This window comes from Capra hircus, chromosome 11 (genome assembly GCF_001704415.2).
Source record: "Capra hircus breed San Clemente chromosome 11, ASM170441v1, whole genome shotgun sequence".
Classification (NCBI taxonomy): Eukaryota; Metazoa; Chordata; class Mammalia; order Artiodactyla; family Bovidae; genus Capra; species Capra hircus.
The window spans coordinates 21,379,285-21,393,715 of NC_030818.1; the positions used below are offsets into that span (position 1 = coordinate 21,379,285).

A 14,431-nucleotide genomic window follows, 5' to 3' on the forward strand; every position below is an offset into this window, starting at 1 on the left:
CATTTGAATGGGATCCTTTTCCATTAGATTTTCTAAAGTGCTGATTGATACAAAAGCTATTACTTTTTGTGTACAGAATTTAGAGTGCTGTACATATACACACATATATGTGTATATATATATATACACACACATATACATGTGTATATATATATATACACACTGAATTCCATTTGTTTTAGTAACTCTAGGTAATTCTGTTAGCCTACAATAATATCATGCAAATAATGGAAATTTTATCTTGTTTTCCAAAGTTTTAAATCCTATTTGTTTTTCTTAGAACATTATGCTGGCTAGAGTTCTCATGTTTTATTTCTCACTTTTATGATGGCTTCTCTAGTGTTTTATCATTGAATATAAAATTTGTGGTCAATTTGAAGAAGTTGTGTGTGTGTGTGTGTGTGTGTGTGTGTGTGTGTGTGTAAAGAAAGTATTTTAGTTCCAGTTTGCTAAGGTTCTTTTCCACCAAACAATCAGGAGAAGATGTTGAATTTATCAACTGACTCTTCAAATTTTATCAAACATGTATTTTTTCTCCTTTAACTTCAGTGGATTATATGAAAGAACTATGGTTCATTCCTTGAATTCGGACAATCCAACATATAACTTAGCTTTGAAATACATTGTAATTTATATTTGCAGTAGATTTGTCTATTAAATACTATACATTATTACTCTAGGTTAATATTACCTTTGGTTAATATTCATTTGCCCTTTGAGCACATCCTGAGATTGGAGGGAAGGAGCCAGCAGATGCAAACGAGCAGAAGGGGGCTCAGATCTGAAGTCTGCCGTCATTAATCCCACACTTCAATATTCTTGCCTTGAGAACCCCATGAAAAGGCAAAAAGATAGGACACTGAAAGATTAATTCCTCGGGCTGGTAGGTGCCCAATATGCTACTGGAGATCAGTGGAGAAATAACTACAGAAAGAATGAAGAGATGGAGCCAAAGCAAAAACAACACCCAGCTGTGGATGTGACTGGTGATGGAAGTAAAGTATGATGCTATAAAGAGCAATATTGCATAAAAACCTGGAATGTTAGGTCCATGAATCCAGGCAAATTGGAAGTGGTCAAACAGGAGACGGCAAGAGTGAACATCGAGATTTTAGGAATCAGCGAACTAAAATGGACTGGAATGGGTGAATTTAACTCAGATGATCATTATATCTACTACTGTGAGCAAGAATCCCTTAAAATAAATGGAGTAGCCATCATAGTCATCAAGAGTCTGAAATGCAGTACTTGGATGCAATCTCAAAAACGACAGAATGATCTCTGTTTGTTTCCAAAGCAAACCATTCACTATCACAGTAATCCAAGTCTATGCCTCGACCAGTAATGCTGAGGAAGCTGAAGTTGAATGGTTCTATGAAGACCTACAAGACCTTTTAGAACTAACACCCAAAAAAGATGTCCTTTTCATTATAGGGGACTGGAATGCAAACGTAGGAAGTCAAGAGCTACCTGGAGCAATAGGCAAATTGGCCTTGGAGTACAGAATGAAGCAGGGCAAAGGCTAATTGAGTTTTGTCAAGAGAATGCAGTGGTCATAGCAAACACCCTCTCCCAATAACACGAGAGAAGACTCTACACATGGACATCACCAGCTGGTCAATACAGAAATCAGATTGATTATATTCTTTGCAGCCAAAGACGGAGAAGTTCTATACAGTCAGCAAAAACAAGACCAGGAGCTGACTGTGACTCAGATCATGAACTCCTCATTGCCAAATTCAGACTTAAATTGAAAAAAATAGGGAAAACCACTAGACCATTCAGATATAACCTAAGTCAAATCTCTTATGATTATACAGTGGAAGTGACAAATAGAGTCAAGAGATTAGATCTGACAGAGTGCCTGAAGAACTATGGATGGAGGTTTGTGACACTGTACAGGAGGCAGTGATCAAGACCATCCCCAGGAAAAAGAAATGCAAAAAGGCAAAATGGTTGTCTGAGGAGGCCTTACAAACAGCTCAGAAAAGAAGAGAAGCAAAAGGTAAAGGAGAAAAGGAAAGATATACCCATTTGAGTACAGAGTGCCAAAGAATAGCAAGAAAAGATAAAAAAGACTTCCTCAGTGATCAGTGCAAAGGAATAGAGGAAAACAATAGAATGGGAAAAACTAGAGATCTCTTCAAGAAAATTAGAGATACCAAGGGAACATTTCATGCAAAGACGGGCTCAATAATGGACAGAAATGGTATGGACCTAATAGATGCATAAGATATTAAGAAGAAGTGACAAGAATACACAGAAGAACTGTACAAAAAAGGTCTTAATGACCCAGATAATCACGATGGTGTGATCACTCACCTAGAGCCAGACATCCTGGAATGTGAAGTCAAGTGGGCCTTAGGAAGCATCACTACGAACAAAGCTAGTGGAGGTGATGGAATTCCGGCTGAGCTATTTCAAATCCTGAAAGATGATGCTGTGAAAGTGCTGCACTCAATATGCCAGCAAATTTGGACAACTCAGCAGTGGCCGCAGGACTAGAAAAGGTCCGTTTTCATTCCAATCCCAAAGAAAGGCAATGCCAAAGAATGCTCAAACTACTGCACAATTGCACTCATCTCACATGCTAGCAAAGTAATGCTCAAAGTTCTCCAAGCCAGGCTTCAACAGTATGTGAACTGTGAACTTCCAGACGTTCAAGCTGGTTTTAGAAAAGGCAGAGGAACCAGAAATTTTCAACATCTGTCGGATCATCAAAAAAGCAGGAGAGTTCCAGAAAAACATCTACTTCTGCTTTATTGACTATACCAAAGCCTTTGACTGTGTGGATCACAATAAACTGTGGAAAATTCTGAAAGAGATGGGAATACCAGACCACTTGACCTGCCTGCTGAGAAATCTGTATGCAGGTCAAGAAGGAACAGTTAGAACTGGACATGGAACAACAGACTGGTTCAAAATCAGGAAAGGAGTATGTCAAGGCTGCATATTGTCACCCTGCTTATTTAACTTATATGCAGAGGACATCATGCAAAATGATGGGCTGGATAAAGCTCAACCTGGAATCAAGACTGCGGGGAGAAATATCAATAATCTCAGATAAGCAGATGACACCACCCTTATGGCAGAAAGTGAAGAAGAACTAAAGAGCCTCTTGATGAAAGTGAAAGAGGAGAGTGAAAAAGTTGACTTATAGCTCAACATTTAGAAAATGAAGATCGTGGCATCTGGTCCCATCACTTCATGGCAAATAGATAGGGAAACAGTGGAAATAGTGACTGCCTTAATTTTTCTGGGTCCCAAAATCACTGCAGATGGCAATTGCAGCCATGAAATTAAAAGATGCTTACTCCTTGGAAGAAAAGTTATGACCAACCTAGACAGCATACTGAAAAGCAGAAACATTACTTTGCCAACAAAGGTCCGTCTAGTCAAGGCTATGGTTTTTCCAGTGGTCATGTATGAATGTGAGAGTTGGACTATAAAGAGAGTGCCAAAGAATTGATACTTTTGAACTGTGGTGTTGGAGAAGACTCTTGAGAGTCCCCTGGACTACAAGGAGATCCAACCAGTCCATCCTAAAGGAGATCAGTCCTGGGTGTTCATTGGAAGGACTGATGCTGAAGCTGAAACTCCAGTTCTTTGGCCACCTGACGCGAAGAGCTGACTCATTTGAAAAGACCCTGATGCTGGGAGGGATTGGGGGCAGGGGCAGGAGGAGAAGGGGACGACAGAGGATGAGATGGCTGGATGGCATCACTGACTCGATGGACGTGAGTCTGAGTGAACTCTGGGAGTTGGTGATGCACAGGGAGGCCTGGTGTGCTACGGTCCATGGGGTGGCAAAAAGTTGGACACGACTGAGCGACTGAACTGAACTAAACTGAATCCCACATATAATGAAACTGGGAACCAGCCAGCAGACTTTCATTTTTCTATATTACTTACCCGTTTGGGTTTCTTTCCAGCTCATTTAAAAGTGTGTGATCACAGTATTCAAAGACTAAATGCATTTTCCTTTTTCTCCTGAACACCTCAATGAGGTTCACAAGATTTGCGTGTTTTAATTGCTGCAAAGGAATTGAAATACAAAGGCTGGTGATTCACTTCTTGTAATAGTTTCTCCTAGACCCCTTACAATTTTAAGAGCAAAGGCTTTGCTCATCTTTCTCTTTGCATTTCTTGCTAACAATTATTCCAGTTACTCAAAAGAGGAACTACTCTTAGTAAGTACCAAAGAATCTTAAAGCTGGAAGAAAGAATTTATCTAACATACCCCATAGTAAAGGGTAACTAAGCTGCTTGAATCTCTCTGGAGATAGCAAAGTACAACTTAAAATATAAGCACTGAAATTAAAAATGCTTTATGAATTTAGTGGAAATTCTAAATACACAAGTTGTAAGATGATCTGAATATAGAATGGTAATGGAATTATAAAAATCATCAATACCCATTCAGCTTATATACTGTCACAGATTTAATGTAAATAGCTGCATTTAAATCCAGCCCGGATTTTAGTGTTGTGCTCAGAAAGACTAGATCTGAACCCTTGAATCTGAAATAACTACATATTCTAGGAATCCCTATGGTTAGTTAGTCTGTGTCTAAATTTATCAAATTTTCAGCTCTCTTCTTTGATTTTCTTGTTCTGTCTTATGCTGAGATGTTTAATGACTTAAATTCAATTCCCGGACTGAAGCATTTCACAAGGCTGCCTTTCACAAGCATTTCACAATGTTGCAAATCAAAGGAAAAACCCCGATTAAGTAAGATAATATCACTAAAGTAACTACATACTTTATCACCCAACCAGGGTAACGAGTATAAACCAGGACTGTCCCAGGCAAATCGGCATATATAGTCACTCTGCCTATAGGTAGGGTGACTGTATAATTTCACACGTGAACTAGTACACTTTTGAAAGAAAATGCTAGCCAGACAAAAAGGGATGCTAACCACACTGAACACTGGGACAGAAGCTATAAACCGGGACATCTGATCACTCCTACTTTTGAGTCATCTTCCTGTTGTTTTCCCAGTACAGCAGACGAATTAACTTTCCAAACCCTAGACACCACTTACTCAGAAAGATATGTAGTATTCTGTATATTGTAGAAACTCAATGAATATTTTGCAGGCCCGGTAGAGAGGCTTAAAGTACCGTGACTTGTACAGTAGACTCTCTCTTATCTGTAAGCATGGCTTGATCAAAACAAGAAAAAGGAAAAAAAAAAAAAAAACCAACCAACCAAAAAAAAACAACCCAGAACAAAAAGTATCACCCTGTGACTATGCGCCTGCTGCTCAACAGCGTGGGGAAAGGGAACGCATTACACATTAACTATACACCCAGAGCAGCAGATCAATTTGTTTCCTACGTGCTCCACCACCCACAAGAGCAGAAAGGCAAACAGTGGAGGGATCAGGGCACACAGGTAAGCCAGACGCTTCATGCTGAGGCCAAAACTGCAGACTGGGAGCGAGCAGTCTCTATCGAGAGTCAGGGATGCCCAGGTAGTGTGCTTGGATGTGCTGGCAAGGTTTTCAGCTCTATCTTTGAGTAGATTGGCAATTTACATCTTCTTTGCAAATCAAATGAACTTAGATCAGAAAACAGTGACTTGTGTAAAGAAAAACAAGTAGTAAGGAGGAGGAAACCAAAGGAAAATTAAATAGGAGAAGCATGTGAGGAAAGTAAGGTAGGTTTATCACGCAAGGGATCTCTTCAGGGCACAGGTGGGTGAAACATACCAGAGACAGGAGAGACGCACCTTCTGAGAGCCGTCATGCTTAGTCGCTCAGTGGCGTCCTACTCTGTGTGACCCCATGGACTGCAGCCTGCCAGGCTCCTCCGTCCATGGGATTCTCCAGGCAAGAGTACTGGACTGGGTAGCCATTCCCGTCTCCAGGGGATCTTCCCAACCCAGGGATTGAACCTGGGTCTCCTGCATTGCAGGCAGATTCTTTACCATCAGACAGCCATCACTGGAGACCACAGTGAGTTGGAATCTGGCTATTTTTAACCTTCAAGTGCACCCTTAAATTGGACACTTGTAACCCAGGAGGTGCTACCTGAGCATTAACTGTACCTGAAGGGTTGGTAGGAGTGTGTGCATAAAAAGCTTTCCTATTAGAAAACAACCCACTGCCAGGTTCAGACACACCCAGTTCGTCTGTGATGAGCTGAGTGTCTGATCAGCACTCTCTGCTGGCCACGAGGTAACAGGGAACTGTTTTAAAACCATGATGGATGTGCTCTTGAAAACTCCGTGCATATCAAGTCATATTTTAAACAAAATGCTAAAACTTTTTAGTTGAGGAAACCTGCTACAAATGTTTTTAAAGGGAAAGGAGTTTTGTCTTCCTTGAAAACCTGGATTTCTGGGGTTTTCCTGTAAGCAGGTGACATATTCCAAAAAGCAATGGTGAGCTGTGTGTTCCTGAGGAAATCACACTTCTGCTACTCAGAGTGTGGTCCACAGACGAGCGGCATCTGTGCCATCAGGGAGTTTGTTAGAAACACGGAATCTCAGGCTGCCCCTAGACCTGGACTCAGAATCTGCATTCCCACGAGGTCCTCAGGGGATTCCGGCGCACTGCCCTTTGTCTCAGGTTCCTCCCCTATAAAACCAGGGTGTCCCACGAGAAGCATCTCTGAGCTCTCTTACAGCTCTAAACTTGTAAGATTTTTTAGGATAAGAAAAAATTTGCATAGAGAACTTGTGAATCTTCCATATTAAACCCTGTGTTGTTTTAAAGATTTTAAAAACAATGTAAAGGCTTTGTGTAAAGCGTGTATACACAGCTGAGGGTGACAGTCAATGTGTCTAAGAATCAGTGGAGCCCAGGTGGGCCCAAACCAGATTGATGACTATAGGCACTCTGATGCAGCCCCGTGGGTCCCTCTGTACCACAAAAAGCCCTTTTAGTTGCTGGTTTATGGGGAGAAGGACTGGGGTGGAGGTTGGGAGGAAAGGCCAGGGCTGAAGGGGAGGATAAACACTGGGGATGAGGGGACTTAGGACACTGAATATTTACCAACCAGAACGAATTTTTAACAATCAAAATTTGAACAATCTATGGCTGTACTCATAATAGCACTTAAATATCAGAGTGGCCAAAGCCCAAAGTGATGATTTATTTACAGAGTTGCTGACACAGAGGAATTTAAGTCCAACAGAAAAAAAAAAAATCACTTTAAAATTCTTTGTAATTTTGGCATACCCGTTTGGTCCAGTACTGTGGTATTATAGATGTACAAAGAAAGTTAACTTACCTTTAACATGCGTATTTCTCTTAGAGCTATTTTCTTAACGACAGGATCATCTTCAGATTCCACAAATTTTTTAATAGCTACCACTTGTCCCGAGGTTTTGTTTCTGCATTTGAATACAACCCCATAAGACCCCTCCCCAATCTTAGCTAATTTTTCATACTTCTCCATTGGTGTTGAAGTGATTTAAATTTCTGTACTGATTGACTTGCAGTGTAGTGTTGCACCTGGAAAATAAGATGGCTAGGCTTAATCACTTTACCAAGGATAGGGCTCTCACAGTTTACCACCTAAAACTAATTTGCCCTGGATGCCAAAGGTTTATTTCCATTTAAACTTAAATACACTAAAAAAATATCTGGAGATTGTTTCGTTAATTCAGTTAAGTCCTATTCCAGCTACTGCAAAGATTCCACATATGTTTCCTATCATGGGTTTGTGTGTACTTCAGTTAGCTAAAAGAACTTGTGGAAAGGAACCTTATCCAATCTATTGTTGCCATTCTCCTCAATAAAATGTTTAAAATATGATGCTGTAAAACCCAGCTGAAGGAACACTGCACACTCTGGTGTATGGCGTTTATCTTTCTAGTCCTATTTCAGGTCAATAGCGAAAGCGAAAGTCACTCAGTCGTGTCCGACTTTGTGACCCCATGGACTGTATAGTCCATAGAATTCTCTAGGCCAGAGTACTGGAGCGGGTAGCCTTTCCCTTCTCCAGGTCAATACTGCAGGCTACAAAGAGTGGGAACAGGGCATGGTATGCATACAAAGTGCTCTACTGCCACCTGGTGGACAGAAGAAAGACGGCTGCTGAACAAAGGGGCCATTAAAAACACCAACAAAACCTTTCTAGAGTATCATTTATTGCCCCTAGCTTTTACATGTATGGAGGAATGGATCCTTAAATTCTTAGATCCTAAGGCGAAGGCTCTTGAGAGTCCCTTGGACTGCAAGGAGATCCAACCAGTCTGTCCTAAAGGAGATCAATCCTGGGTGTTCTTTGGAAGGAATGATGCTAAAGCTGAAACTCCAGTACTTTGGCCACCTCACGCGAAGAGTTGAGAGTTGACTCATTGGAAAAGACCCTGATGCTGGGAGGGATTGGGGGCAGGAGGAGAAGGGGACGACAGAGGATGAGATGGCTGGATGGCATCACCGACTCGACGGACACGAGTCTGAGTGAACTCCGGGAGATGGTGATGGACAGGGAGGCCTGGCGTGCTGCGATTCGTGGGGTTGCAAAGAGTCGGACACGACTGAGCGACTGAACTGAAGAAAAATAATAAAAAAGCACAAAAATTAAGGCAGCTGTAATTCTTCATGAATGCTTTCATATCCATAGAGACTTCTATGATAATACCAGCTTTGATTTTTCTGTCTTGCACCATATATCCATCAATTTCGTGGTAACTGGTTGACACACTAAGTAACACATGAAGCCAACATAATTAAACATATACATCTAGTAATTAAAGATACACAAATTCTAATTAGTCTCAAAAATCCCACCCCAGAATCTTGTTGATATAATCTCACAGTAATAGTTAGCAATTAAACAACATTGTTCCATGCAAATTACACATCATCTGCACAAATTTTTATGAAGTAGGTGTTATTTTTATTCAATTATACAGATGAGAAAGCAGGCACAGTAAAGGTAGCATGGAACAAGAACTCAGGAAGTAGGGTTCCAGAGACCACAATTTGAATCACAACACTACACTGCCTTTTGGTGAATTCAAAAGAACACACAATTTGAAGAACTACTTTATCCAGGTATTCAGATTAATACAATGTCAAGTGAAAGAGCCAATCACTTAAAAAAATTCTCATGTTTCAAATGAGTACACTTTTTTTTTCTTTTAACTTCTATTGTCTTTTCCATCTAAAGAGTATCTCAGTGGAGAAAGAAATCATCTACTCTTGCTTGCAACCATAAAAATACACAACTGGGAAAAGTATTTAAGAGGTACAGGAGTAGTACTTTAAAAAATTTGCGCTTTTACAAATGCCATTTCTGTGTTGCTGTTTTTTGATTTTCTTTTATAAAAGGAAGAAAACTTAAGCACACACTCAAGTAACACATGGAAAATCCATCACAGGTTATAGTCTGAAAACTCTGTTAATTACACTGTATTTAAAAATAAGTATTTTTGAGACTTTCCTTGTGGTCCAGTAGCTAAGATTTCATGCTCCCAATGCAGGGAGCTTGGGTTCAATCCTTTTTCAGGGAACTAGATTCCACATGCTGCAACTAAGAGTTTGCATGCCACAGCTAAAGATCCTGCAGGCTGCAACTAAAAAAAATCCCGCATGCTTCAACAAAGACCGAAGATTCCACGTGCTGCAACTAAGACTGAGCACAGCCAAACAAAAAAAAAATCAATAAAACAAATATAAAAAATTAAAAAAATAGATATTATTATCTTAAAAGGCATTTAGGTATAATCATGCATAATTTTGTCTTTCTGTAGCCAAGTAAAGGGCTTCCCCGGTGATTGAGTAGTAAAGAATCTGTTTGCAATGCAGGAGACATGGGTTCGATCCCGATCCCTGAGTCAGCAGATCCCCTGGAGAGTGAAATGGTAACCCAGTCCAGAATTCTTGCCATGGACAGAGAAGCTTAGTGGGCTATAGTCCATGAGGTCACAAGAGTCAGACATGACTTAGCAACTAAACTACCACCACCAGCCAAGTAAAGGGTGACTGGGAGGAGGACAGGAGAAATGGCACTTGCTTTAGAAAGTTACTGGCATAGAACATTGAAGATTTGTGAATTTAACCTACTTCATGAGCATCACAGTTACTGAAATTTTGAATATGCCAAAAAACTTAATTATTAAGTTTTAGTCTATGTGTTATTTTGTTTCTCTCAAGTAGGTGATCTGATCTACTGATCTGTGATTTTCCTTTTCTTTCAACAGGTTCCGCAGCAAAGACTGATTGCTCAGAATAATATCTAGATCTCTGTTACATCAACCAAACTGCTGAATACGATAATATAAAGCACCGGAAAATAGTACCTTACTAGTAATATCACTGAGTTGATGGACGTGAGTTTAAGTAAGCTCTGGGAGTTGGTGATGGACAGGGAAGCCTGGTGTGCTGCAGTCCACGGGTCACAGAGTCGGACATGACTGAGTGACTGAACTGAACTGAACTGAGTAACATCTCCATATTATCTGTTTTCCAAAGCCCTTATATGTTCATAGGAGATGAATCTGAGTACATAGGTAAGCGTTAGAACAAGGCAGGCATTCCACAAAGGGATTTATGGCTCTAATTCCAGCTTACTAGGACTCCACCAGAGTTTATAGAAGCGATAATTCCTATCTCTGACATGAGGTTCAGATCAGATATCTCACTGTTTGATGAACATCTCCACATGAATGGACAGAAACATCTCAAAATCAATACATTCTAAATCAAATGTCTTCTTTCTAATCCTCTACCCTTACCCAAAGTTCCCAAACCTGCTCCACACAGTTCCTAAATGGCTTGTCAAGATATGCACAGTGAAAACTGAGGCAGCCAAGGTCAGGGGAAGCAGCTTAAATGGAATCTCTCTCATGTACCTTTCACAAAGCTACAGAAGTCAACTAAAGCAATCAGTTCAGTTCAGTTCAGTCGCTTAGTCGTGTCCGACTCTTTGCGACCCCATGAGTTGCAGCACGCCAGGCCTCCCTGTCCATCACCAACTCCCGGAGTTTACCCAAACTCATGTCCATCAAGTCAGTGATGCCATCCAGCCATCTCATCCTGTTGTCCTCTTCTCCTCCTGCCCCCAATCCCTTCCAGCATCAGAGTCTTTTCCAATGAGTCAACTCTTCGCATGAGGTGGCCAAATCTAGTCAAGTCTAGTCAACTAAAGCAATAAAACCACATAAATCCAATATAGTCAACATTATAAGGAGACAGAGGAGTCCAAACTTAAATAGAAAGATAAACACCCAATTCTGGAAAAGATACCTCTTGAGCTGCCCTTTTAAGCCCTTGCAGAGAGCAAAGATGGGAGTGGGGTGAGGTCTGGAAAAACTATAAAGTAGAGAGAAGAGTAAAAGAAGGGCCTAAGATAGACTTAGCATCACTCCTCAGAAGAGAAAAACACATTACAAGTGCAGAAAGTACTGAGAGTGTCCTGGCAGATCTGAGCACTCACTACAGGGACGAGACTTAAAAGTACAAGGGCATCCAGGAGGCATCAGTCAACATGTCCTACTCTTGGGGAAGAGGAGGGTAACAGGGAAGGGAGAGACTTATTCAGTCTTTGTTGGAGACTAGGTAAGTGAAGGGAAAAAGAAACAAGAGGATAAATTTGCAATTCTGCAAGACAAAAGGGAATTCTGAAACAGAAGGATATGTAAACCTTCCTCGAACCACTAAGAAAAGAAAGCACAGTCCCTTAGAGACACTGCACTTCAGCACAGCTGCAAGGCAGGCTTCCTTGAACTAGGATGGCTGTCAATTACTGTAAGCCTAAACCTGCCCCAAGAAATAAAATAGAAAAAAGTAATCTCCAAACAAAGTTATTAGTAGAAGAGAAGAGAAATGAGAATAAAACATCTCAGCTGATAAAAATCATTCCAGGGAGTTCCCTGGAATAGTGTGTGCCAAGTGGCTTAAGCCGTGTCTGACTCTTGCTGACCCCATGGATGGTAGCCTGCCAGGCTCCTTTGTCCATGGGATTTTCCAGGCAAGAACACTGGAGTGGGTTCCCATTTCCTTCTCCACTGGAATAGTGATAAAGGAATAAAAAATAGGTTGAGGGAATTCCCTGGCTGTCCAGTGGTTAGGATTCAGAGCTTTCACTGATGTGGCCTGGGTTCAACCCCTGGTTGGGGAATTGAGGTCTTGCAAGCAGAGCAGTGCAACTGAAAAAATAAAAAAACAAAACAACTTTCCAAAAAACCTAACCATGAAGCAGAAGAAAACTAACACAATATCTGATTTAAATATCCTCTAACAATGATTTGGAGATAGAAAGAACCACTTTAGATTGCTCAGCAGTGAAGAACCTGCTTGCCATGTGGGAGACCTGGGTTCAATCCCTGGGTCGGGAAGATCCCCTGGAGAAGGGAATGGCTCCCCACTCCAGTATTCTTGTCTGGAGAATCCCATGGATAGAGGAGTCTGGTCACCTACAGTCCATGAGCTGCAAAGAGTCGGACACGACTGAGTGACTCACACACACACAATGTTGATAAGAAAATAAAATGATAGTTGATTTAACTCAGGAAAGAGACAGAAGAGAAAGAAAAATGATCTCAGAAATAGAGACTAAATAACAAGATGCCAACAGGAGAACAGAAATAAAAATTTAAGAAGGGGAATTAAAGAAAGGCAGACTAGCAGTTAAGAGGCTAAAAATGAGGGGGAAAGAAGGAAGAGAGTTGAGAGAGACAGCAGTTGAATGGAAGATAGGCCAGGAAGATACAACAAAAGTATAACTGGAGTTCCTTAAGAAAGAAGACAAAATAATGGAATAGAACCAATATTTGAACTATAAACCAAGAAAAACTTCTGGAAATATGATCTGAATGTACATATTGCAAGGGCCCATCAGGTAACTGGCTAACTAACTCAGAACAACTAACTAATTCAGAGACATATTTGAATAAAACTATTAAGATAAAGAAAATATTGTCATAGCCTCCAGCCATAAAGACTAAATAACTTCAGTGTAATGGAATTAGAGTGACATCAAACTTATCAAGAGCAACATACAACGCAAAGTGAGAATGCAGCAGCATTCTGAAGAAATTCAAGGGAAGAAAGTGAAAACCAAGGATTTCAACTCAGCCAAGCTGTCCTTCAAAGTAACAGAAAAACAGTGTAAAACAAGCAAGAATTCCAGCAATGTTATATTCATGAGCTCTTCTCAAAACACCTGAGAGGATAACTTTCACCCAACCAAGAGCTGACTGGGAAAGCTTCAGCAAAAGGATTTATAGTGAACATTTAATGTATTCAGTGTATTCAAAGACTTCGTATACAGTTAAAGTATTCAAAGACTGAAACTAGGGAGGTACAAAAGTGGAAGAATAATATAGAAGGAAAACAACTTGTAGATGTTACCAGTTTTGATAATGTAGGAAGTAATGCAACTAAAAATTTGTTAAAAGAATGGGGGAAAAGGGAAGCAGATTAAGTTCATGGATAACTGAACGGGTAGGAATAAAAAGATATATTAAGAAAAACAAAAAGCAACTGGGGGCTTCCTTAGGGACTTGGTGGTAAAGACTCCGCCTGCCAATGCAGGAGACACAAGCTTGATCCCTGGTCTGGGAAGGTCCCACATGCTAAGGAGCAACTAAGCCCGTAAGCCACGACTATCGAGCCTGTGCCCCAGAGCCCAGGAGCCACAGCTACTGAGCCCGTGAGATGCAGCTACTGCATCCCTCACGCCCTGGAGCCCATACTCTGCAACAGGGAAAACCACTGCAGTGAGACGTCCACGACTGCACGGAAGAGCGGCCCCCTCCTGTCGCAGCCAGAGAAGAGCCCGCACAGCAACGAAGACCCAGCACAGCCCAAAGCCAACAAATAAAAAACAAATCAATCAAATTATGAGAAAACTTGACAAACCAGAGAACAAAAGGTTAAATTAGAAAACAAGGACTATGAGAATTCTTTTTTAAAAAAGTATTAGTCTAGGGAATTCTCTGGCAGTCTGGTGGTTAGGACTTGGTGCCGTTTCACTTCCTGTCAGGGAACTAAAATTCTGCAAACTGTGCAGCTCTGCCAAAAAAAAAAAAAGCATTAGTCCCAAGGTAACCACTGAAACAAAAATATAAGCTTTCCAAAATACCAAAAGAAATCGAAAAAATATAAATCTAACACAATACGTAAATTCAGAAAATTTTACATTCTGCACATAAAAATTATAACATAAAACAATATGGCAGAATAGAAACGAAAATAAGTTGTATCAGTAAATATGAGTGGGCTTAAGTCATTTATTAACTGAGAAAAAATTTAAGTATGGCTCACAAAACAAGATCCAGTTATAAGCTATGTGCAAGAGACAAACCTAAATTAAAGTGATTCAGAAAGGTTAAAAATGAAAAGACAGGCAAAGGTATATAGGACAAATGGAAACAATAGGAAAGGAATTTGTGATCTTGGTATCAGACAAAGTAAAATTAAAGCTTAAAAAAAAGTATTAAATGTGACAAAAGGGGGCAGTTTTAA

General features: G+C 40.4%; 1 protein-coding gene across 2 annotated transcripts in view; it reads right to left on the reverse strand.

The window, feature by feature from the left end:
* Positions 1 to 14,431, reverse strand: part of CDKL4 (cyclin dependent kinase like 4) — a 54,642-nt gene that overhangs the window by 33,160 nt on the left and 7,051 nt on the right. Inside the window, exons 2-3 of one of the 2 annotated variants that reach the window (XM_005686525.3) lie at positions 7,242 to 7,465; positions 3,913 to 4,034 (exon numbers count right to left, since the gene is read on the reverse strand). In XM_005686525.3, coding sequence (XP_005686582.1) covers positions 3,913 to 4,034; positions 7,242 to 7,409 — 290 coding nt within the window. In that variant the 5' untranslated portion in view covers positions 7,410 to 7,465. Of the gene's footprint in view, positions 1 to 3,912; positions 4,035 to 7,241; positions 7,574 to 14,431 lie in introns of those variants that run through there. The other variant, XM_018055151.1, reaches the window with a different exon arrangement.